This window comes from Ursus arctos, unplaced genomic scaffold, assembly GCF_023065955.2.
Source record: "Ursus arctos isolate Adak ecotype North America unplaced genomic scaffold, UrsArc2.0 scaffold_3, whole genome shotgun sequence".
In the NCBI taxonomy this organism is placed as follows: Eukaryota; Metazoa; Chordata; class Mammalia; order Carnivora; family Ursidae; genus Ursus; species Ursus arctos.
The window spans coordinates 102,060,677-102,086,434 of record NW_026622985.1 but is presented as its reverse complement, the minus strand read 5'-3'; the positions used below and the strand labels follow the sequence as shown (position 1 = coordinate 102,086,434).

General features: G+C 43.0%; 1 protein-coding gene across 3 annotated transcripts in view; it reads left to right on the top strand.

The window, feature by feature from the left end:
- NCAPG2 (non-SMC condensin II complex subunit G2) overlaps nt 1–25,758 on the top strand; it is a 64,155-nt gene that overhangs the window by 28,586 nt on the left and 9,811 nt on the right. For 2 of the 3 annotated variants that reach the window (XM_026479236.4, XM_048213074.2), the window contains 13 exons: nt 507–686; nt 2,153–2,305; nt 6,555–6,777; nt 7,008–7,105; nt 10,428–10,601; nt 12,835–12,905; nt 14,109–14,262; nt 14,979–15,152; nt 16,544–16,660; nt 16,748–16,888; nt 17,331–17,430; nt 22,001–22,188; nt 23,401–23,541. In XM_026479236.4, coding sequence (XP_026335021.2) covers nt 507–686; nt 2,153–2,305; nt 6,555–6,777; nt 7,008–7,105; nt 10,428–10,601; nt 12,835–12,905; nt 14,109–14,262; nt 14,979–15,152; nt 16,544–16,660; nt 16,748–16,888; nt 17,331–17,430; nt 22,001–22,188; nt 23,401–23,541 — 1,914 coding nt within the window. The remainder of the gene's footprint in view (nt 1–506; nt 687–2,152; nt 2,306–6,554; nt 6,778–7,007; nt 7,106–10,427; nt 10,602–12,834; nt 12,906–14,108; nt 14,263–14,978; nt 15,153–16,543; nt 16,661–16,747; nt 16,889–17,330; nt 17,431–22,000; nt 22,189–23,400; nt 23,542–25,758) is intronic. The other variant, XM_057304397.1, reaches the window with a different exon arrangement.

Sequence of the window (25,758 nt, the reverse complement as noted above, 5' to 3'; positions counted from 1 at the left end):
ACAACCCTAAGATGATGACCTGAGCTGAAACTAAGAATCAGACACTTAACTGACTGAGCCACCCAGGTGCCCCCTCTTTTTGTATCATTAGCAACCACTGACCACCATTTCTTGGATGAATTCATTACAAGTAGAATTACTTTATTCTGGGTTTAGTGCATTACAGCGTTCTGGAAATTCAAGAAAGTGATTTACATAGGCTGTGTCTGTAGGATCATCTGAAGTCTGCATACCTCACTGAATGTGGAGATGGTATTTGAGAATCTGCTGTCAGCAAAGCCCTATAGACGGGATTGGCAGACATGGCACCACCCATGTCTCGATTGTCCTCTTTAAATGCTCAACTGTAGAAATGATAAATAATAGGAGTCTGTATAGGACCAGTATTTCTATAATTTGAAATGTCTGCTACATTGTGAATGCATAGCGTGCTAATGTGTAAAAGCAAATGTTGATATGACGGGAGCTGATTTAAGATTTTTGTCTTTTTCCCCTCCAATTTATAGAGCCTTTTAGAAGACCCTTATCCAATGGTCCGTTCTACAGGGATCCTTGGTGTTTGTAAAATAACTTCCAAATACTGGGAAATGATGCCTCCAACTATTCTTATTGATCTCCTCAAAAAAGTAACCGGGGAACTGGCATTTGATACAAGCTCAGCTGACGTGCGCTGTTCTGTCTTTAAGGTAGGATTAAAATTATATAGGCAATATTTATTTATCATAGAATAATTAGAAAATACAGAAAAAGAACAATTTTTAAATCACCTGTAATTCTACTCTATAGATACACTACTGTGGACATCTTTGTTGTACATCCAGAGTAACATTTTATTTTATTTTATTTTTTTTAAAGATTTTATTTATTTATTTGATAGAGATAGAGACAGCCAGCGAGAGAGGGAACACAAGCCGGGGGAGTGGGAGAGGAAGAAGCAGGCTCATAGCACAGGAGCCTGATGTGGGGCTCGATCCCAGAACGCTGGGATCATGCCCTGAGCCGAAGGCAGACGCTTAACTGCTGTGCCACCCAGGCGCCCCCAGAGTAACATTTTAAAAAACCAAATTGGAAGTGTCTTCTACGAAAAAGGCCTACTGGAAATACCAGTTTTTAGTGTATGGCCGGGGTGGGTGGTGCACACTGTTTTTCAAATAGGAGTTGTAGGTAGTACTTAAAATTTTTTAAAAATTATACATTAAAATTGACTTTTTGGTATACTGTATGTACTTTTAACAAGAACCTACAAAACTGTCCTTTCTCCCATCATCCGGTTTCAACAGTTTTCAGGAACGCATCCGGTCTTGTTTCATCTTCAGCCAATCCATTGTCTCCCACTATTGATTACTTTGAAACAAACCCAGGACACTGTATCAGCTCATCTGTAACTATTTCAGTATAATGGTTAAAACATAAGGTCTTGTTATAGTTAATGATAATATTGTAATAATATTGCATGGTGACAGATGGTAATTAACTTACTGTTGTGAACATAGCATAATGTGTAGATTTGTGGAGCCATTATGTTGTACACCAGAAATGAATGCGACATTGTATGTCCACTATAACTCAAATAAAAAAGAGGTTTCTTTTAAAAATCCCTTTTCCTAATAACTGGAAGGCAAAGGTAGGTTGTATCAGATCTTCAAATTGGTGACTGGTCTGTGCTTGGGCAGGTCACTCGATCACCCATCTGAGGTGTGCCTGGCTGTGTCCCCCCGATAGGGGGGCTCTGTGCCCTCTGGTTTTCATGCAGGATTGAGTCAAGAAATGGAATTCATGGGTTACTAAAAAAAATGTGAAAAGATTGTTGGATCCGACACAAATTGGTTTGGAGCCCTCTCCACCAGTAGTTGTTGTGTGTTTCTTTCAACTCTAAAAATCCTTTAAAATTTGACTAAGAGAAAGCATTGCAGGATTATTTTATGACTGCTTTAATTTTGTTTGGATAGAACAAGAATGAACTGATTATCAGTGTTGAAACTAAACTAATTCGTTTTAAAGTATGCTTTTTATATGAAACTGTTTTAGAAAAGTTATTTTCTATAGGTATATTTATTTTGCTAGTAGTTCACTAGTAAGGATGGAACTGAATATTTTCTTAACTTTTTTTATGTTCTAAATTCAAATTGTTTCTATCTCCCCTTTTTGGTAGTGTCTGCCGATAATTTTGGATAACAAATTAAGCCACCCATTATTAGAACAGCTTCTGCCAGCACTGAAATACAGTCTCCACGACAATTCAGAGAAAGTGAGAGTGGCTTTTGTTGATATGCTGCTGAAAGTCAAAGCCGTGCGGGCTGCCAAGGTAGGACGGCAGGATTTTATCATTGAAGATGTGAAATAAAGAAGTACATTCGTTTTCATCAACAAAAAAGACAAAGTAATTTTAATTCCAAGAGTTTTATTAATCACATTTAAACTAGTTGATGTCTGGTATATTCTGCCAATTTATTGTGTCAAAAATTTTATTTGTTTTGTGATTTTCATTGAAGTTTCTAGAAATATCATCAATGTATTTTCTTCTTGAAAGACATTAATGTAAGCAGCCCCCACCTTAAATTATATTTTTATCATGTGCATGAAAGCTTTTGTTCAAATATTGTAATACTTGGTACTCAGTAACTACTTAACTATTACTAGGAGAACTCCCTTCACATTTTACAGAAGGAAGCAGGGAGATAATTGTGTTATTATGTACATTTTAACATGGTGTGAACTTTCAGAGTGAGGGTGTGCTCCTTTAGCTTGAGTCCTATTCAGCTTTTGGCTAAAAATGTTGGCTAGAAGGTTTTTAACTTCATTTGATAACACTGTGTCTTTTCTTCCTCCATGCACTACTTTTCTGAAATTTGCTTTAAAATGCTATTTTGTCCAAGCACAGAATTTGGGAGCCACCTGACATGTCCATTAGTCTAGGGTTAACCACACAGACCTGTTGTGTGTTCGCGCAATGAAGGAATGCTCTGTGGCCATGAAAAGGAATGAGCTCACCTAGAAATTCCACTGAGATATGAGTAAAAGCAGGTGTAGACCTGTGCGTAGTATGCCGCCAGCTGTATAAAATGGTGAGCTATTTGCTCAAATAGTGTAAAATATTTCTAGAAGAAAACGAGAAATTAATAACAGTTGCCTGAGGTGAGGGGGTTTGGATGTCTAAGGATGGGGAACGGGGGAGGCCAGGATACATATTGCTTTATGTTTTTTTATGGTTTTTATCAATTTTGAACTGTGAGTTTTGTTGTTAAAAACTAAAAACCAGAGACTATTTTACATGCCCTCCATAGCACACGTCCCACATGTCACGCCCCAGCGCCCTTCCCTGGTGGTTCTAGTCCTTTGCGCGTGTGTGGTGTGTTTCTGGGCTCCACTCTGGCTCCTTCATCTGTTTGCACGTCCTTCGGCCCTGGGCTGCGCGGCTGCAGGTTCCCATGAAGTCTCAGAGAGTGCCTTCTCCGGCTTTGTTCTGCGTTCAGAGCTTTTTGGCTGCTTTAGGTCTTTTGCATTTCCTTATATAGTTTAGAATCAACATGTCCATTTTAACAAAAAAGCTGGCTGTAATTTTTATCCCATTTGTTATTAACAGCTTAATAAAACTGAGTAGTTCTGAATCTGAGAGGGAAATTTTGGCCTAGTGTTGTGTTTGAAGTACAGTTTTGTTTGCAGAGGCCTATTGTGGTGCTGACTGGGGAGGAAATGGAGAGAGCAGTGTTTTCTCTTTATTAATAGGTCTACCCAAGACAATAGGGGGAAGACCAAGTAAGACGAGGACAAAAGTTCTTTGGGAAGTTTGGATTTTAGGAGAGTAGCAAGAAAGAAAGCATAATGTTTTACTGGAGTGGTTCTTTCATCTTAAATCTTAGCTGTTCAAGAGCCAGACAGAGAATGATTTAGCTGTGAGGTCTCTGGAACGGTGGAGAAGCAGCTAACAGGATGTGGGAGTGGCTGGTCATCCACCCTGTCGGAGTGACTGGGGTCTCTGCACGCTGTCAGACCCTGGTCATGCTTGTGTTAGTAATAGACACACTTAACATTTGAAGTGAAAGACCGGTTACTGATTTGCTTGCAGTCTTGTCTGTTGCAGATCCCAACCTGCTGGTGATAGGTTTGGGTAAAATAAAACCTCAGGTAATTGAAACAAAACAAATCGGAATCCCGATTTGTTCTGCATTATTTGAGGAAAGTGAATCAAAGAAAAACAAGGTAATATGGGGAGTTTCTGGAAAGGCAGATGCACAGGAAATGTTAGTTGTAAGAATCACCCCGGAACCTTAGCATTTGGTAAGAGTGCCGATGGCTAGTTCCCATTCAAGATGGTCTAGTCTCCATGAAGGCTCCAGAGTCCACCTTTTAATATGAGTGGGGACAGACCCTGGAGAACCTCTCGGGTACTGGCTCTGTGGCTGGGCTGTTGTGCTGGGATTTGGCATGTTTCTTGTTATTTCTCGCAGCCAGGTTGAAGCGCTGAGGTCTGGAGTCTTGAAGAGCCCTTGCTTACCTGAGTTCTCAAGTGGAGGGCTTTCTCTTTCCTCTTGGATTTTTCCCCCTTGGGAATGGTCTGTTGCTGCACATGTTCTGAAGTTGACGTTTACCAATGGCAGAGTTGACCCGTGAGTTCTCACGTGGGGGGTGTGACGCTCCTGCTGAGGAGCTCGGCAATCTGGCCGTGTCAGCTCTGTCTGCTTCCATCTGCGTCGGGGCATGGCCTCCGCACCACTGTCATCCGCCTTTCTGTGACGTTGCAGGCAGCATAGGAGAGCAGGTGAATGGTGAACCCATTCATTGGCCATTTTGGTCCTGGGTTGAATCTGCTTTCGCGGTGTTTGTGAAATCGCACCGTGTACCTAGGTGCACTTGAGTGTTTCGGCAAGTGTTTTTAAAGCTGGTAGTGGTGTTAGCCCCGGGTGTGCTGTTCAGGATTACACCTCAGTACACTCACATTCACAACCAGCAGCCCATCTGCACTGACACAAAGGCAGGAAGGGAGCAGGGGAGGTGAGGGAAGAGGGAAGTTGTTACAGCCTCCAGATGGATCCTCAGACTCATCACTACCTCTGAACCTTGAAAGTACTGCCTCTCACCCTTGAGTACAAGTCTCCAGTCACCTAATTGCCAGCCTCAGTCAGTTTTGTAGTTAGTTGGCAGTAGGTTCTCTTCTGTGAAGCCACCTGCCTCTGGTGGGGCAGGCGCTGAGAGTTGGGCCACCATACCATCCTCTCTGCATGACTTACTGCTGGCAGCGCTGTGGTGCCTTGCCTCCCCAGTACCACTGTGAGTAGAAGTGTTTGGTGTAGGACTTGGGTTTAGTTATTGTCTTTACTCCAGTAACTTTTTCAGAAATACCAAGAGGTGTCTAAGTAGAAGTGTCCCAGGAGGTTCCGGGGGAAGTTATCCATAGCATCAGATGCTCAGAGATTTCCTGGAGGGGGAGGTGTCAATATGTTCATCTGGATTTTTAACTGAAGGTCATTATGACCTTGGCAAGAACAATTTCAGTGAGGGTAGAAGCCATGCTACTGTGGGCTAAGTTATAAGTGGGGTGAGGAAGTGGAGGTGGGGGCAGAAGCAGGTTCCAGGGCAGGAGGGAAGGTGAACTGCAAGGACACAGGAAATTCAGGCAGAATTTTGTGGGGAGGCTTTTGTTTTGAGAGTTGGAATGACATGAAAATACTTAAATGCTGATGAGAAAGATCCAGTTGAAAATACTGGAAAGGCGACAGATTGTTAGAGCCAGGTCCTTGAGGAGAATGCACGTCAGTGATATTAACCCCATTATACAGAGGAGGAAACAGGTACAGCTGTTTGCACAGGTTTGCCAGCTGAGAAGTTGACTAGGGCAGGATTTGAACACTTCACCATTAGAATCTATTTTCTTTCTACTACTATTTTTCTCTTGTGTGGAATGTATTGCTTAGAAGTTTGGCCCTCTTTAAGCAGTAGACAACTTTGAGGCTTTTGAGCAGAGGGGCTCTAGGACAATTGTGGTCATGCAGCAGCTGTAAGGTGGGCTGGAGGAGGCCAGTGTGGTCATCTAGGCAAGCTGGCCCTGGAGACGGGAGGCAGCAATGTGCCAGAGGGTGCTGCCAGCCATGGGTGGTGGACCAGGTACCCCTGGGGTTAGGAGTGATGTCTCTGTGTCTCCAACGTAGGGAACGGATTAGCCACGTTAGCTTTCTGTGTCAAAACTGTTGTAAATTTTTCTATTCACATTTCACATTAATGGGCCAAAAGTTATGGTGTTTTAGGAGATTTTTAAATTATGAGACTGATAATCATAATTATTTGAGAGTTTACACCAAGCATGACACTAATTAGTTGTAATTAACCCTCCCAACAGTGTAATACTTTGGTACCTTATAATGTCAGTGCTTTTTAAAATATGGATTTATTCTAATTTCTCTACGGAAGAGTCACAGTTTCTGTTATAGTCATTTGAAGTGAGTTTTCTTGAGTATAAAGATTAGTTCCTTTTTGATTTTGCTCAGGAAATTTTGCTTAAAGTGTTTTCAAGATTATAGGGACAATTGACTATTTCCTTCTGTGTATGCTTTACATAGTTTTGGAAAATTTGCCCCATGGAGCATATTTTGGTTCGTCTGGAATCAGATTCCCGGCCCGTGTCTCGGCGCCTGGTGAACCTCATCTTCAACTCTTTCCTGCCGGTGAACCAGCCCGAGGAGGTGTGGTGTGAGCGCTGTGTCACGCTGGTCCAGATGAACCATGCAGCAGCCAGGAAGTTCTATCAGCACGCCCATGAGCACACCGCCTGCACTAATATAGGTGTGGCACACCTACATTTCAGTGCTCGTTATGTTGTCTCCCTAAAGCTACTTAATGTCACGTATCCTCAGTGTTGGTCATTTTAATCAGCCTCACGCTTTAGTGCATTTCTTAACGGTTTCCTTTAAAAATCATACTTTTAATTGTTTGGGATTATAATTTTACAATTAGAAGGATAATTTGGTTGAAAAAACATGTATATTAATTATCAATTATTTTAAACATTTTAGCAAAGCTGATTCATGTGATTCGCCATTGCTTGAATGCCTGCATCCGGAGGGCCATGCGTGAGTGCCACGAGGGCCATGAGGAGAGGGAGAAGGAGAACGTGAGTGTGGTCGGGCCTGCCCTGGCCCAGCCGCGCCTGCGGCTGTGTTACCTCAGGGAGGACAAGGCCCCTGTGTCCCATGCTTAGAGAAAGGCAGAATGTTGGCATTTCCATGGACTGTTATGTTAGCAATATTTTGATTTTCCATTATTCCCTCAGTATTGATAATTCTGTGATTACCGTAGAGGATCATAAACACTGGTTTGGAAGACTGCTCTATACCCTTTGTAGTTCATCGTGGAGTTCGGGTAGGTTTTAAAACAGAGGGAAGTTTATTACTGGTAACACCCTGTCCCAAGTTTTCTTGGCCTTAAGCTTCTCTGTATATTTTAATTCAACCTGGGTGTACCATACACCTGGATTGGATTCTGGATGTTACCATATCTATAATTAATGGGTGTTACTGTTCTTAAGGATCTCCTCATAGCCACAGCTGTGAGATTCTACTAGAAACATCTGGGGTTTGAATTTCTAGGGATGAGCTTTATTTAGAATTGTTATTTATTTATTTACTTACTTATAGATTGTATTTATTTGAGAGAGAGAGCAAGCACTATCTGGAAGCGGCAAAGGGAAAGGCAGAAGCAGGCTGAGCTTGGGATCGAGCTTGAGTCTGCCTCTGGGAGGTCTGTTTGAGATTCTCTCTCTCCCTCTCCCACTGCCCCTTCTCCTGCCCTCAAGTCTGTGTGCGCACACACATTTTCTCTCTCTCTCTCTCTTAAATAGGTAAATAAATCTTTTAAAAAAACAATAAAAATTTGAAAAATAAAAAGTAGTTAATCAGAGGGACTGATTAGCTGCTATTTCTTCAGATCCAGAGTGACCACTTATAAGAAATTTAAGACCTAGACACACATTACTTACAAGCAGTATCTTAAGCTTATAAACAAGCTCTCATGCTTATGTATATCTAAACTAAAATTTGGGGGTAGTTTTGTAGTACCCAAATAGATTAGGAAACTGGCCTTTAAAAGAAGTTGCAAGAGACAGCCTGTCCTTTCGCTGAGACCTGGTCCTGGCCCCAAGGCGAGGTCCTTGCATCAGTATGAGCCTGCCTCAGTCCCAGCCTGCGTCCCACCACCTCTGACACAGGCCTCTTTCTAGGAGAAGCTGCCAGGTTTCCTCACAGGTCTCATGCTGGCCTGATAACTCCTGCATGCACCCCGGGGACACCTATGCCCATGGGCTTGCAGCTGGAGGGCCACCACTCCACCAGCCTAGCCCCTGTTTAAACAAGTCCTCGTCTCTATCCCAGTCAGGGAGGCAGGTGTGGAATCAAGGAGAAAAATGCACAGAAAGAGTGGGACTGGGTTTTATCCTGACAGTGGACCCCGATTAGCAGTTCTAGCCACTCACAGATCTCAGCTTGGATTTGGAAAGCCTTTGGCCCAGGGAATTTGGAGTTGGTTCTGCTTTTATTTTTGGTGGAGTTTAAGTTCCTCTCTTCAGGGTTTTTCCCTCAGTATAGATTGTATGGGCAGAATTTTTCAGGAAGGTGACCACATTGCCGTATATCTTCAGAAACCTCAGCTGGAGAGACCGGCATGGCGGCCTCACTCCATGGTTCTGGCACGTGGGGTCGCAGTGTGGGAGACGGATGCAGTGATGCATAGGGAGAGAGCACAGCTTCTCTCTGGGCCACCACTGCAAACTCAGACTGATGGTGGAAACGGTTTTGCAGAAGAGCAAAAACATAGTTCGTGATGTATTAGTTGAGAGACTATTACGTTTTGTAAATTTTGAAGGAACCCTCCACCCTTATTATTAAAAAGCTAGGTATTACTGAGAAAGCTTGCACTTTATAACACTTTGGGTCAGTTTCTGTACCATTAGAAAACACAAGAATTTAAAAATATGTAGGTCCATTATAGTTTATGCCAGACAAGAAATATACTTTGTCATGTGGATATTCTCATTCCAAGAATGTTTATGTGGCTAAAAGCAAAATTTTGAAGTCATTCTTTTACTTTTTCTCATTGCTAACTACTAAAAATCAAAGACGTTCTCCGCTAAAATAAAAAGTTTGCTTCCGACTTAGGAACTTAGCACATTTTTTAAGGAGGTAGTGGTGGCTTTCTCATGCAGCTTTAATAATAAGGCTGCTGTGCTAGACATTGGAATGGGAAAAAGTAAAATTAATTGCAGAAGGGAATTTTGTCAATCTGTTACTTGTATCATTTTTTCAGTAGTTTCTAAGCCTTTAGTAGTTTTATTTCTTTTTAAATTTGTCCATAGCTCATTCAAAGTATTAGGTGCATAATGAAAAATCTAGCTTTATGTCAAAACTACCTTTGCTTTTTCTGTGTACTCTCCTTAAATTTATTTTTTTTAAAAGTTTGTTTATTTATTTAAGTAAACTCTGCACCTAATGTGGGGCTTGGACTCATGACCCCAAGATCAAGAGTTGCATGCTCTACTGACTGAGCCAGCCAGGCACCCCAAGTTTGTTTTCTTTTAAACTGTCTTTCTACTGTGTTTGAGTAAATAGCATTATAGTACCAACGCCTGAAATGAATCTTCTTTTGCATCTCAAGGTAGTCCCTCTTCAGGAAATTGTCTGAAGTGGTTGTTTGGAGGTTATCAGACTGTCTTTTGTACAGTCCCATTGTAGGGCTGGCTAGCAGACCCCATCAGTGTATGTATGAACTGGTTGTGTTCTGGGGCCGGTGTTCTGTGCAGAAGACTTGCCAGAGTGCATTTGTGGCTTAAATGGAGCACTCAGAAGAACATAGCCACGATTATTGCTCACGGCCAGCATAAGCTCAGAAGATGTGAATGGTGTGTTATTTTAGAACAAACTGAGGAAGCCATTGATTGAGTGGCAGTTGGTCATCATCAGCCCTCACCAGGCCCGCAGAGTGGAGAGGCTGGCAGACAGCCTGGGGTGATCTGATGGGCCGAGTTTGTAGCTGAGTCTCAGTAGCAATCACATCGAGGAAATCCTTCCCTCCTCCCCAAGTCTGTTCACATGAAACTTTATGGCAAGAAGTGACATCTTGCAACAATTCAGAAGATACAGTAGAAGTATGCTCTGTACTTGTGTATTATGTCCCTAAAGACAACAGTTTATACATTTTGATTTTTAGAGGATTTTTAATTCATATAGTGTTGACTGAAAGGATATAGGGTTCAGTTAGCATTTCTTTCTTGAGTGGACTTTTAAAGGCATTTACCTCTGCTAGAGATTTTCAAATAGAAGATAAAGTCATTTTCGTGTAATGAAAATAGACTTGATATCCTTTACATTTCTGCTTCAGGTCTGAAATTCTGAGATGTACTCTTATGATTTGATTCTTTCACAATCGAATTATTTGTATCTTAGGTTCTGGACAAAACATTGTCTGTAAGCGATGTTGCATCCATGGCCGGTTTGTTAGAAATTGTTGTGATTCTTTGGAAAAGTATTCACAGAAGTATGGAAAATAATAAGGAAGCCAGAGTTTACACCATTAACAAGTTTGCCTCTGTGCTCCCTGAGTACCTGAAAGTCTTCAAGGTAAGACTGCTCACACTGTGGGTGGGTGTATGAAGATTGCATTTGTGCAGAATAAGCCGAAGTGCCCAACACGCTTACCTGGCAGGACCTGGTTGGTCATCTGTAAGGGGGGGATGCTGAGCCAGCGCTCACCGGGTAGGGGAAGTGGCCTTTTGCCTTTCTTGAGGGTGGAGGCCGTATGTCTTCCTACCTCATATTCCCAGCACTCAGGGAAATGTGGGGGTAAGTGCTCGGTTCTTCTGTCTTCAATGGTCTGTGACACCATTTGAGAATTTAATTTGATTAGCTGGGAATTGAGAAAGAGGAGTTGGCAAACGTGATACCATAGCGGCTAAGTTTCGTGGGCATTTTCAGGCATTTGATGGCGTACTGTAAGCAAATGGGTTTCTGAAGTGTTTGAGTTGTGTCCGCAAATAGAACCATGCATGTAACTTCTGTTTGGGTGAAGGAAACCTGTTTCTTGACTATTTACTTCTGAGGAAAGTTCATATTTCCAAAACAAATAGAAGTAAGACTGAGCTAGATATGAAAATGTTCTCCCAATTATAAAGAAAGCATGGTTTAAATATAGAATGATCATAAGTTTTAGGAACTATGCTTTTCTTGATGAATTTTACTTTTGGGCTCTTCCAAAACTGCTTATGTGACCTTGGCCCCTTAGCTGTTCTGAGCCGCATTTCTGTGGCTGTCAAGGCTCTGAGCTTCGTTGTGTCCCTGAAATGCAACTGTGACCTATTCAGGAAGGCAAATAACCTAAATTGCCAAAGTTATTAGTACCTTTAAATTCTCAAATAATTACATTGGGCTGAGAATCCAGCATTATCTCAAAATTCTCAGATGATAACACAGAAGCCCATAGAATACTGGATGAGGTGATAGATAAGCAGTGTGGCCTGCAGGTGTCTAGGGACAGGAGGAAGGTAGTTAATGATAATTAATTCAGTTAATTTCAAATGATTCTGGCAAGAGAACCTCTCTGCACTCAGTTGCTCTGAGAACATTGTGGTCTTCTTTATAAATGAATAAACACTCTAATCCAGACAGAGTGGAATTAGTGGTAATTATCAGTCTACTTTTGTAACATTAAGAAAACATTTTTTGTATTGAGAGTTCGGGGAGGGGTGGGTCCACTCCAACTGAATGCAGAGTAAGCAGATCAAATTTTGATGTTGTCCCTGGTTCTGTTTCATGTATATTTTGGGGAAAATTGTTAGTTTTTCTGTTGGGGTCCACCATCTCTTATTCTCCCAATGAACCAAGGATATTTTCTATTAAGTATTCTTGATTGAGCCTGATCTACTCTTTGTTTTAATGGTGTAATCACAGTAACACTGGCGTGGCTATAGCTTACTAAGTGCCGCCTCGGATGAGGTGCTGTGATGTGCCTCTCTCCGTCTTCCCAGCAGCGCCCTCCCTTTTTGCAGAGGAGAAAATGGACCTTGGTGCTGCCTCTTTGCTCTGTGCTGATCCAGCTGGTAAAACCATGGAGTCTGGTTGGACCTAGGTTTGGCTTGGTAGCTCCTAAGCCTATACATTTTCCATTAAACTATATTGTCTTCCCAAAGATTTTCTGATTATTTTATGGAAAAATTTTTCTATGAAAAAATTTCTCTCATTCTCTTGACATTTATGTTCAGAATACCAAGCGTACAGAGTTAATTTCTTTTTTTTTTTTAAAGATTTTATTTATTTATTCGACAGAGATAGAGACAGCCAGCGAGACAGGGAACACAAGCAGGGGGAGTGGGAGAGGAAGAAGCAGGCTCATGGCAGAAGAGCCTGATGTGGGGCTCGATCCCAGATCGCCAGGAGCCGAAGGCAGACGCTTAACCGCTGTGCCACCCAGGCGCCCCCAGAGTTAATTTTTTTCCCCCTTTAATCAGTATTGTTTTTGAAATAGAAGTCCATGCCTTGAAAGCAAAGAATTTGTCTATTCTCCTTACTGGTGTATCCCCCGGGATCTAGGTTGGCAATTCGTACACAGTAGGTATTTAATAAATATTTGCACAAATTAATACATCACACAAAGTGGTAAAAATGTCATTTAAGACTTTAAAACTGTTTCTCAAATACGAGGCTTACCAGCAGGTTTAAATTTCCCATTGAACACTGAAAGGGGTCTCTAGTTCCTACTGAGCAGCTCTGAGGATAGGTTATTAGGAAGTTATGTGGATTGCCTTTCAAAATGTCATTGCGTTTAAATACCCTTTTCCCCCCCTTTTTATGTTTTTAGGATGATCGCTGCAAGATCCCTTTATTTATGCTCATGTCCTTTATGCCAGCCTCTGCTGTGCCTGCATTCAGGTATCCTCTGTCTCTCGGGAGGGTCGTGAATGGGAACCCTGCTATCGTTGTGCTTAGTTATTAATGTGACGTTCAGCAGACTCTCATGCTTCAGCTTTAAGTTCACGGTGGTGGTGGGAAAGCAGCAGGATGCAGTTTCCAGTGGGCTCTAGAGTTGCTAAGGAATATAGGAAGAGCCTACGTGGAACTGAAGCTGTCCACTTTAAAGTCTGGGGGGTGTTTTTCAAGTCCAGCATGAAGGGGCTTCGGAGTCATGCTGCTTTGTGTGCTTGGCACGTGGCTGTCTGGGTTGAGCTGTGTTGAGGGTGCAGAGTGCGAGTGGGCTTGGAGCATGGTGTGGAAGAAGGAGTGTGAAAAGCTAGTGGTTTTCTGTCAGTTACACCTGAAGACAACATTGTGGAGACAGTGGGTTGGATAAGATATATTATCGAAATTGTACCTGTTTTTCTTTACTTTTATAAAGGCAGCTACTAGAAAATTTAAAATGACCTAAGTAGCTTAGTTTTGTGGCTCATGTTGTATTTTTTACAACATGGTGTTGTTCTAGAGTGTTGGTTATTATCTCAGTAGAAATGATTCATTTTTATTCATATTTATGAAAAAATGAATGTTTTGATGCTAAGCAAAAATTATTCCCCAAAAAACCAGGAATCTTTGCTATAGAGTCTCATGGAGATGACAGAGAAAAGAAAAGCGGGGGGTTTTGTGGAACTGGCACGTCTTTGGTAACTTAATACTCATATCGGACTGCCTTGACTTCAGTGTTCTTCAAGCTGTGTTCAGATTCGGTGTTTTGTGTTGGAACTTATTCTGTGTAGTAATTGTGGGAAACTATATTTATTCCTGCAGTGGAGAATGTCCAGCAGTTCCTACGATAAAAGGGCCTTATGTACCCTCAGTTTTTGGCTTCCTAATTTTTTTTCACCTTTTTTTTTTTTTTTAAGATTTTATTTATTTATTTGACAGAGATAGAGACAGCCAGCGAGAGAGGGAACACAAGCAGGGGGAGTGGGAGAGGAAGAAGCAGGCTCATAGCAGAGGAGCCTGATGTGGGGCTCGATCCCATAACACCGGGATCACGCCCTGAGCCGAAGGCAGACGCTTAACCACTGTGCCACCCAGGCGCCCCTTTTTTTCACCTTTTTGAGAAGTGGGAAACTGTTACTGAAATGTTAGATCTGATTTTATATTTGACATTTTCAGCTGCGGTGTGATTTCCACATTAAGAAACCAAGAGGAGGGAGCAGCAGACAAGCGTTATTGTACTTTGTTGGACTGTCTCTGCTCCTGGGGACAAGTGGGACACATTCTGGAACTCATCTGTGACTGGCTGCCAGAAGAACAGCCCCAGAGCAAGGTATATTTCTGTCATGTTTCTTTAAAATTGCTGAATGAAGATACGTGTGTATTAGAAATCATATGCTTTCCTGAGAACATGTGGGTTTTTTTTTTAAGATTGTATTTATTTATTTGTCAGAGAGAGAGAGCATAAGCAGGAGGAGCAGCAGGTGGAGGGAGAAGCAGGCTCCCCGCTGAGCAAGGAGCTTCATGTGGAACTCGATCCCAGGACCCTGGGATCATGCTTAACCGACTGAACCACCCAGGCATCCCTGTTTTATTATTTTTTTTAAGATCTTATTTATTCATTTGAGAGACAGAGAGTGAATGAGTGGGGTGAGGAGCAGAGGGAGAAGCATACCCCTCTTGGAGCAGTGAGCCCGATGCGGGGCTTGATCCAGGACTCTGAGATCATGACCTGAGCCAAAGGCAGACGCTTAACTGACTGAGCCAGCTAGGCGGCCCAGAACATGAGTGTTTTTTGTTTTTTGTTTTTTGTTTTTTAAAGATTTTTTTAATTTATTTGACAGAGACAGACAGCCAGCGAGAGAGGGAACACAGGCAGGGGGAGTGGGAGAGGAAGAAGCAGGCTTCCAGCAGAGGAGCCTGATGCGGGGCTCGATCCCAGAACGCCGGGGTCACGCCCTGAGCGGAAGGCAGATGCTTAACGACTGAGCCACCCAGGGGCCCCAGAACATGTGTTTTAACTGTCAGTTCATTGGTCTGTTCTTTCAGAGTAACTCAGCATCTAAACGGAAGGTGCAGATCCATGACCCACGCCCAGTAAAACCTGAATTGGCCCTGGTTTACATAGAGTATTTGCTGACCCACCCAAAGAATCGACAGTGCCTGCTCTCTGCTCCGCAGAAGAAACTTAACCACCTTTTGAAAGCACTTGAAATGTCAAAGGTAACTTTACAGAACAGATACGGACATTATGAAAGTTGAGTGAGTCCATGTAATTAGTACGAGTGACAAAATAAGATCTAAATTTTTCATATTTAGAGTATAAAATTTTTCTGGCTGAAAAGGAGCTGAGAGTTATCTAACCCATTCCTTCAATTTGCAGACAAGAACAGGACACCCAGGTGAATAACTGGCGGGGCAAAAGGGGAGCCAGGTTACAGTTTTCGGGCCCGTGGATAGCCTTCTTTCTCCGAACACACCAGTCTGTAGGAAGACTTCTTCCTACACTTCTCTTCGTGTATTCCTCAGGCAGTGATACGGGAATACTAGCTTCTCCTCACAGTCCTTGGCAAGCTTTTCTAGGAATCTTGGAGGGTGTTTCCTCTGAATTCAGCATTTCCTTCTTCCTTACTGGCTCTCTGGCCATCTCCTCCAGGGCCAGCCCTCAGAGACAGCCTCTGTGACTGCTGCTGAGTTTGGTCATGCCAAAGGCAGAGCCTCCAGTGCTTAGCACCAGCATCAGATGGGGAAGGGGAGGGAAAGGTCTGAAGGAGGAGAAGGAGGTGCACAACCTTCCAGGGGAGGAAATGGGCCAGGGCTGGTGGCGGGGCGTGGGTAGGAAGTGCTGGGATTTTGTCCATGGGCTAAGCTGTGCACTGGCTGTGCTGCTCTCCAAAGTAGGGCTCTCTGGGGTTCTGGGAAAGATGGGTGGGTGCATTCTCCTTCAGGCTTTGCTAGTGGAGGCACAGATCATATCCCTACCTACTAATGCTGGTGGGACCTCCTGCCTCTCCACGTGACAACCAAACGTTTCCCAACGCTAAGGCACTCCTCCTTTTAGGATACACGGTGAGGGAGCTGTGGGCAAGCTGAGGCTCTGGCCCTGCCTAGGTGGTGAGAGCATCATTCTCGTTCTCATTCTTGTTCTCAGGAGGACTGCCCTTCTTTCTCTTTCCTTTGTTGGTCTCTGCTTATAGCCCCCTGCCTGGGAGCAGGTCACAGTTTGCCCCAGGGGCAAATGCTTTGTGTGGTTGACCTGACAGTTTCTTGAGCAGTGACTGTTAGGAGTTTTTATCTTGTCCTTTAGAAGGGAGGATCTGCTCCTGAAACCAATATTGCGCTATGTGTTACCTAACTAGAATTTAAATAAAAATTCAAAACAAAACTATCTAAATTAAGTAAATGAAGAACATAGAAGGGAGGATCTGTTGGGGGAAGAGGAAGGGAAAACTACATTTCTCAGACAGTTTTGTTGTGTTATTAAATCACCTCCACTGTTCAGGTGTTACCCTCCAGTGTCGCTGTTTGTCAGGTTCCTCAGATAGTCCTCACCGTACATGGTGTGCTGGTGACATAGTAGTTGGAACATGGCCACAGATTTTTTTATTTTGCAGGCGGATCTGGAATCAATTTTGCAGTTGCCAGGTGGGAAACCTCACAACTTTAATGAGGCGATGGCCCTGCGAGCCTTCAGCCTCCACTGCCGGCTGAGTATTCATCTTCAGCACCAGGTGGGTCTGTCCCTGGCTGTGCGACCGAATAGAAGCACGTTGGCAAAGCTGGTTCCATTACTAATGTGTCTCTCTGTTGTTGGACAGTTCTGCTCAGAAGGGAAAGTTTACCTGTCCATTTTGGAAGACACTGGGTTTTGGTTAGAAAACAAAGTTCTATCTTTTATCCAAGATCAAGAAGAAGAATATCTGAAGCTTCATAGGGTTGTTTATCAGCAAATCATCCAGGTTAGAAGTCTGACAACATGCAAACCTTCTCTTCACCCAGTTTGTGATGTGCTCCCAGATTTTATTTCCTGTTTTAAAGTTGTAACTTTGGACCGTCGTGTTGCTCTTCTTCAGTATGGCGTCATTTCAACATCCAGAGTTTGTGTTTTCCCAAAACGTAAACCGCATAGTTTTTATGGCATTTTACACCTTCATGTAATAGGTTTTCACTAATGTTCGTGGGATGACATAAAATGGGCTTCCAGATTTCTTATGGGGAAAAAAATGAGAACTAATGTATCTTTTTGGAAATTCCTTTGTAAAACATCTTTATAAACATTTGCTTTAGGAGATAATTAGTAGTGCAATCAGATATTAGAAGCTTTACCAGGCTGGATTTATTTTCCTTTTTTGGCTCTCAGTTTCTTGGTAAATCACACCAGCACATCTGTGTCTCTTACAGACCTACCTGACGGTATGTAAGGATGTTGTGATGGTTGGCCTTGGTGATTGTAAGTTTCAGATACAACTTTTACAATGGAGTCTCCGAATCATGCAAACAGGTATACTTCTTTCATCAAAAGACTCTTTTAGTGGGGCGCCTGGTGGCTCAGTCTTTAAGCGTCTGCCTTCGGGTCAGGGCATGATCCTAGGGTCCTGGGATCGAGCCCCACATTGGGCTCCACGCTCTGCTGAGAGCCTGCTTCTTCCTCTCCCACTCCCCCTGCCTGTGTTCCCTCTCTTGCTGGCTCTCTCTCTCTCTCTGTCAAATAAATAAAATCTTAAAAAAAAAAAAAAAAAAAAGACTCTTTTAGAGCAATTAATAATCAAACCAGTCCCTCTCACCCTCCCTCCCTTTGCTGATTGGGACTCTTGCTTTCAGGTGACAGATATGTAACAAACTAGCTCATACCAAAAAAGGAATTTATAGGCGGATGCAGCTAGGAAGTTCAAAGGTGTTTCTGGTGTCAGATGTGCCTGAGTCCAGAGCTTCTTTCACGGATTCCCCCAGTGGTTTCCTGGTTGTCAGGTGACTTTGCCGTGTGGTGGGCTAGTGCAGTGGCAGCCCCGAGCCTCTCTGCTCACCTCATGGGGAGTGTAAGTCGGGTTGTTTCATGCCCCCGTCAGGAGCGCTGGGAAGTTGCTGTCCCCCCAAGGACAGGGTGACAGTGGAACCTGCAGTAACTAATACCTTGGGTCTGTGCTTGCTGCATACTAGGCACTGTGTTAAATGTGTGGAGTGAGTGAGCGAGAGGTCGGCCTCCTTCCAGGTGGTCTGGGTGGAACTGGGCTGTGTGATTACCTGAGTGGCCTGACCAGAGGCCCCAGGGCCAGATTCTCACAGCCCCATCACATGATGGCGTGAAGAGTGGGGCAGTGAGGCGGGCTTTCTCCCCTGCCTCTCATCATAGTTTGGCTGGGGAGAGTACTGCTGGCTTAGGACCCCCACCCCTCCTCGCCCACCATCCCCTGGGTATAGAACTGTTTCTGAACTGCTCTCACTGTATATCCTGACACTACATCTGGGTGTTTCTGGGATCTATATTAGAAACCCGAAAATTCAATATTTAAATTTCTTTAAGCCTATATATCTGCCAGAAGACATTGAAAATAACTATGATTTGTAGATTCACATTAAGATTTGGACATAGAGTCAGTGAGTCCCAGTTAAGTTTGCAGTGAGTCCCTGGTGACATTAAATGTTGTCATGCAGGCCGACTTGGGGGTCTGCCGGTGGGGTCGGTGCTTGGGTGCCAGCCACTCTGCTCTGCCGTTTCAAGTCTGTGTTTCTTGAAATTAACCTGTACTATAAGCAACACTGTGTATGAGTTGTTTTAAATGCCCACAGGTAAAGACTGAACGTTAACTAGAATAAATACTATTTGTTTCAAAATCTGGCTTTTCTTTGTAGAATCCTTTATTACTTTTACTTTCTGTTGCAAAAACATTTTTAACCTAAGTTTAATCTTTGAAACAATGAAAAATGATTTGTATTTTTTAAAACTTCATTTAGCATTTAGGAATTATTTTCTCCTAAGGACTGACTCTACTTTTAGTATTTGTAAAACTTATACTTCCAAGGAGTTAACCAGAATTTTAGATGTGTGATGTTGCTAGTTTCATTACATAGAAGTATCTGTTCCCCAAAAATAAGGCCGTAAGCAGCTGACTTTACCTGACCCAAACTGAAATGATCTTTGCATTTATACATTCCAACAGTTAGAGGCTCCAGGGGAGAATCAGCTGTGGCCATCCTTTGGAACCCTGTCACAAATAGGATTATACTTAGCAACTTAGCGAGATATACCCAGAGTCTGTTGTTCACGGGGCTTTTTGCTCTACTTGAAAGAGTTCTGATAAAACTTCTTGATTCTAAAACCAATCACATTTATGTTATTAATATTATAATACGGCATCTCCACGCTGAAGGCCATATTCTAGAGGAGGGGTCCTTGAGTAGAGCTGAGTCCCTACACACAACCCAAATGTAGAAATCTAAGCTCGTACAAGTGCAGGTGTTTCAGCTATAATGCAGTATGTACGTTTTGAAAAACCACCATGTGTTCTGCAAAATCAGGGACCACACGGTAACAGGGCCTGTGGAAAAAGACAGTCTGGGGCAGGTGGTTAAGACAGTGCTGTGTGCCGGAGCACTAGGAGGTGGTCATCCTCCAGAAAGTAATCAGCCCATTTAAAAAGGGAGGTTACATTTCTAGCAAATAAAGAGTAAGTACAGTAAACCTTGGGGTTTGTCTTAATTGAAAGGTGGATGGGCCTCTGGCATTGAGCCTGGGGGAGCTGGGCCAGAGGGACTTGCAGGGAGGAAAACATGGCAAGCTGAGCCAGAGCCAGAGGAGGACGGGGTCCCTGGAACCCCATGCTGCGCTGCTTCCCTGTAGCTGCTGCCGTGGGCTGGGGTAGTGAGCTGCTGCTTGTTTGCAGATGCCGTCCCTGGCAGACTGACGCCACTCCCAACAGTTGCTTTGGACCGATTCCCTCTAGAGAAGCAGGGTCTTCCAAAGTCAGGGTCGTCTGTTCTGTGTAGTTGTGAATTCTGGCTTATCTTTAGTAATGTGTTGTATTTTACTTAACCACCGTCTATCTATATTTGGTTATAAGGCACATACTGCTTGAATACAATGAAATAGCTTTGAATTAAGGTTTTTAGCTTTTTCGAGTTTTGTCAGTAATTAAAGATACCAGCTAAGTGTGTGGTTCCCCCATGCACTGTGACCTTGAGGATGGATGAAAAAGGGCAGCGCTCTTGTTTGCTGGGCCTTTCGTCTTCAGCACATGGGCCTCCTCTGAGCTGTCCGTACTTCGATTTCAGAGCCTAGCATTCTTTACTGCCTGTTCTACTGAAGTGACTTGCCTGTGTGGAGAGTGTGTGCCCCTCTGCCTTTTAAATAAAAGACATTCATTTGTTGAAAGTTCTATTATTTTTGCAGTGATTTTAGAAACTTTGTTGATTCTGGTAGTGCCATAGACCTTTTGAGGGGTAAACTCGACTGGGACATGACCAGTTATTTTACTTACTTTAGCAGGTAAATTTGGGTTTGCGGTTAGTTTCTTATCTCTGTCTCAAGCAGAGCTTACTGTATCTTATTAATTTGTTTTATAAACTGAGGTTCTTTGCATGCTATGCCCAGGTCCATCTCCTGTGTAAGGTCATATGATTCCTTTATAAGGTCAAAGAGGTCATACCTCTGTGTCATCTAGATAATAGTCTATTAATGGGGAACATTATTTCTGTGTTTTCCCATATGACAAGTTTTAAAAATATATACATTTTTATAGTTTATATATGTGTTTATGTAGTATATTGTTTGTGTGTTTATGTAGTGTATATTTTTAAACGTATACAAGAAAGAATCATTCAGCATGGCTCCTGCCCAGGGAGAGCATGCTGTCTAAATGGGGAGGCACTCACAGCACACAGACCTCAAAAAGGTGGTCAGTGAGTGTCAGGCAGCGTTAGGGTCCAGAGAGAAGTAAGAAACAGTGAGGATGCTTGAGAAGCTTCCTGAAGGGTAAGACCCCTTGCTGTGGGTTTTGTTTGTTTTTGTTTGTTTGTTTTGTTTTAAGATTTATTTATTTATTTGAGGGAGAGAGCATGTGAGCGGTGGGGGTGGGGGAGGGGGGAGGGGGAGGGGCACAGAGAGAGAATCCCAAGTAGTCTCCACACCCCCAGTGTGGAGCCCAGTGTGGGGCTTGATCTTACAATAATGAGATCATGACCTGAGTGGAAATTAAAAGTCGGATCCTTAAGCGGCTGAGCCACCCAGGCACCACACACACACCCTCCGCCAGCTCTATTCTTATAACTCAACTTAAAATCAAGGTAGGATAGAAACTGAAATGAAAATTCAAGATCTCTAGGATGGACTGTAGGATTAGGCTCACATATGGAAAATGCTTTGCCAAGTTATTATTTTTTAAAAAGATTTTATTTATTCATTTGAGATAGAAAGATACGCAGAGCATGAGCAGGGGGAGAGGCAGAGGGAGAAGCAGACTCCCTTCTGAGCCAGGAGCCCAACACGGGCCTCAATCCCAGGACCTGGAGATCATCACCTGAGCTGAAGGCAGATGCTTAACCATCTGAGCCACTGAGGCGCCCCAACACTTTACCATTAATGCAGTACAGTAAAGGAAGTGATTCAGAAGAGAAAGACAACGATAAACTACAAAATGTTAGAAATTTAGCAGAGTTGGCCTGGGACATTTGTAAATCATTTTTTGAAAGCTCTTGGGTCATCCTCAGACTTGTGACGGGAGAACTGGTGTTAAAGTTGCCATTATGTGAGAAAATGAGACATGTTCTCTAATCCACATGTTCGAGGGGCCGCATTGTCCACATGTGTGGTGAGCCCAGTTCTTAGTGATCAAGTTAAATATACTGCTACTGTTGTTGAAGGTGTTGGTGTTATATTTAGAAGGAGCAAGTTTTAAATTTTTATTTATTTATTTTTAAATTTATTTGTGTTAAAATTTAGATTATTCTGATCAATCTGGTATTGGCTTGTCAGTAGTAATTTCTTTCCAGTTACCATAATACACATGTGTGAAAAATGTAATAATTTCAGCTAAATTTTATGGTTAGATAACTGATTTTTCTAATATTCTTTCTAGTGAAGGGCTTCTTTTATGTGTCATTACTTCTTGGCATTCTGAAAGAGATAACTGGAAGTTCCTTGATGCAGAAACCAGACTCAGACGAAGAAGTTGCAACACTGTTTGATATGGTCCAGAAAGTATTTCAGAAACTGTTGGAATGTATGGCACGGAGCTTCAGGAAGCAACCAGAAGAAGGCCTACGGGTACTGACGCGTTTCCAGGATGGGCTGTCAGTCGTTAGACAGACAGTGCTCACCCAGCAGACAAGGGTGCATGGGGATGCGTCACCTCACACACAGGCTCAGCTAGCACTCGCTTGTGCCGTTGGGCTGTTGGGTGGGGGCACTTCTGTATGGGGGATAATTACAGGTGCTGTCCTTGAAGTGGTGCTTGCTGATCATCTTCAGAGCGTGGCGCAGGCAGAGAGGTGGTGCTGTCTGCACCTGGGGCAAGAAGGCCAAGAACCCACCTTTGACCCTTAGTCTTGGAACAGGTTTTATTGAGCCCAGGTCAACAGGCCAGCAGCAAGAGTCTTCTGCCTGGCAGGACAGGAAACATAATTGATTACAACCAGCTTGTGAATGCCCAATTGTTATTTCATAGAATTTTCCAACTAAAATATACTTTTGAGAATGCTGATTTTGATTATTTGCAGATGACAAGGGGAGATAATAATTTCCATCCTAGGCTACTCTCTCACCACATGTTAACTTCCCCCTCATTGGGAGTGAGAGTCACAGAGCCAGAGGGGCCGTGGTTCCCTTGTTGATAAAAGCTCCTGTGAAGTGGGATTTCTGAGTGGCCAGTTCATGTGGGAAATACTGACCCATGTGCCACATTTGCTTTACTTCTAAAATCATACTGTCATCAGAGGGGGCCATGCTTTTTTTCCTCAGCAGTGGTTTAAAAAATGCAAATTAGCTATTTTTTTTAAGATGAAGCTTTAAAAAATGCTTAAGTGGGAGGATGTTTATGAAACATTGAAGACTCAATTTTTTTCTGTTCTTAGTGATAGAAGGTGATTGGAGGTTGTTGGCCATGTTTGCCCTAGCTTGTCAGTTCATCTTTGAGTTAATTTGAAATGTTTCTGTTTTTGATGAGTCAGTTCAAGTGTATGATAATTCAGTTTGTACCAGAATCTTTTATTTTCTTACCAAATCTTTTACCATTGGCTGTGCAACTTCTTTCAAAACACATGGCTTCTTGGTCTTCTTTTATTGTCAGTGGTATTTCTTCATCTTTTCTTTATTTATAGTATTGGGACTTCTCTTCTTGGGGGTTTGGGAAGGATTGGGCGTCGGTAAAGGGCAAACAAGATCGGGATTCCTGAAACCCTGGGGAGGACAGTCGGGATACTTCTCCTGCAAAGTGCCTTTTATATTAACCACTAAAAAATGACGTGTGTTTTTTTGTAGCTTCTTTATTCAGTTCAGAGTTCTCTTCATGAATTTATAATGACTGTTCAGTCTTGGCACGTGGACACGCCCGTCCACCGGGGGGTGCTCTCAACTGTGATTGCTGCATCTGTGGTGGAGATAAGTCACCAGCTACGAAAGGTGAGGTCTGTTCGTCCGGGAACCACCATGTCTGCTTTTGACTGTACAACACGCTCTTCTCTACTGGTAGCACATTGTCATGTTTTCCCAAGTGTTTTTTAAGAACTCAGAGTTTAGTAGGTGTCCTGCTTGGCCAGCCACGGCCCCCCACAGTTCATAGCTGGCTGGTGACTCAAGTCATGTGACTACTGGGGAATTTTGTTAAGGATGTTGCCCTTTTGATTAAGACCCAGCAAGTCCTTCCATCGTGAACTTTTTTTTTCCTTCCTGCATTTTAGATATCTACGTGAGTTGATATATTTCTTAAGACTCGCTCTCCTGACAAGGCGAAAGCAGCCGTGGTCAGTGGGGAGCGGGATGCAGGATGGCGCTGGCAGTGCTGTTCGGGGTAGTTCGCGTCTGACAGCCTTGCTGGAGTATAGGCCTTACGTTTCTTTTTCATGTCTAAGCGTAGAAAATTTGAACTTCTGATACCAGGTTAAACGGATAACTTATTCATTCTTACTCGGTATAGGACTGGCTGTTCTCCTAGCAGTGGCATAGTTTTAACAATTAGCCTACTTGTGTAAAGATCAACATCACCAGGATGGTAATTCAGGCCAAACAGAAACTTGTTTCTCCAGTGAGATCCTTGAGGCATTGAGGGAAGAGGCACTCCAGAGTAGTGACTTAAGAGATAGAAAGGTGTGATAGATTTTCTTAGTATGAAAAGAGGCAGTCTGACAGTCAGTGGCATTGTGTAATATAAATTCTGTACCTTAAGACCATGAAGAACAGCCAAGTAAATTCCTAAAACATTAATAGAATTTAAGGCCCTCCTTAAAGCTTAAAGCTTGGTTTAGGAAACTAGTAACGAGATTACACATGGAATAAGAGCTAGAATTTATTTACTCCATTGAGCTTTATAGCTAACCACTGTACATAAATCAGCTAGTGGCCTGTGGGGCAACCCTGACTCACCGTCTGTTTTTGTAAAGGAACTTGTGTTTAAGCACAGCCACACCCACCATTTACGTATTTTCTGTGGCTGAGTAGCCCTGACAGACTGTTCTGCCCACAAAGCTGGTGTATTTTACTACTTTATAGAACATATTTGCCGACCTGTCTTCTGTCTCCTCACTGATTTGTCTGCTTGTTCCATGAATGCAAGTGCGGCACACTGGTGGCCTTGTCTCTTTCCGTTGGTTCCCATGGATGTAGGAGTTTGTGGTCAGGTGCATACACACTCAGGACTGCTGTGTCTTTTTGATGCATTGGCTGTCTGATAGTTCAAGAGACGGCTTTTACTTTCAACGTGTTTTTCTATGTGTTCAAAGTGTTTTTTTATAATTACCACATGGGCAGGCCTTTTTTGGGGGGGGGTCTAGTCTTATAATCTCTGCCTTTTACTTGGGGTGCTTAGCCCATTTGATTTTAATGAAATCATTGATATGTTTGGATTTAATTTGACCATTTTGATGTTTGTTTTCTATTAGTCCGCTTACTTTTCTTCTTTTCCTGCCGTTTCTTGATGAATCAGGTGTTTGTCCTGTTCCATTTTATCTTCTCTGTTGACTTTATTCTGTCCTTTGTGTAATTGCTGTAGTGGTTTCTCTGGAGATTTTAGTGCGCGTATCTAACTCATCAGTCTCCCTGAGAAGCTACGGTGTGTCTGTGCGTTGTGAGAGTCGTAAGAACGTTCTTCCGAGTAGCATTCTCCTACTCCGTGCCGTTGTTCTGTATCTGACTGCTATAAAAGATTTTATTTATTCATTTGAGAGAGAGTGTGAGCAGGAGGGAGGGGGAGAGAGAATCTGAAGCAGACTCCGCACTGAGTGCAGAGCCCGACGTGGGTCTACGACCCCGAGATCATGACCTGAGCCGAAACCAAGAGTGGGACACTTCACTGACTGAGCCACCCAGTCGCCCCAAGATACATTTTTATTTTGACCAGTCAATAATCATTTGTCTATATCAGAAATGCATCATAACATTTAAGGTGTAAAGCATTTTAATGAGAAGCAGAGCTATTTCAAACATAATGATGATTGGACTTCAATATCCAAATTAGTGTTGTGAACCCTCCAGAGGGCATATGGGAAGGCTGTTTAGAAGTACTGTACAGTTACACCTGAGTTGAGTCCCCTGATGGCTGAGAAGTAGGCGAGAGACAGTGTGGGATGTATGAAGGTGGGACGGAGTGGGGAGGAGATGGGGGGTGGGATCAGGAAACAAAGA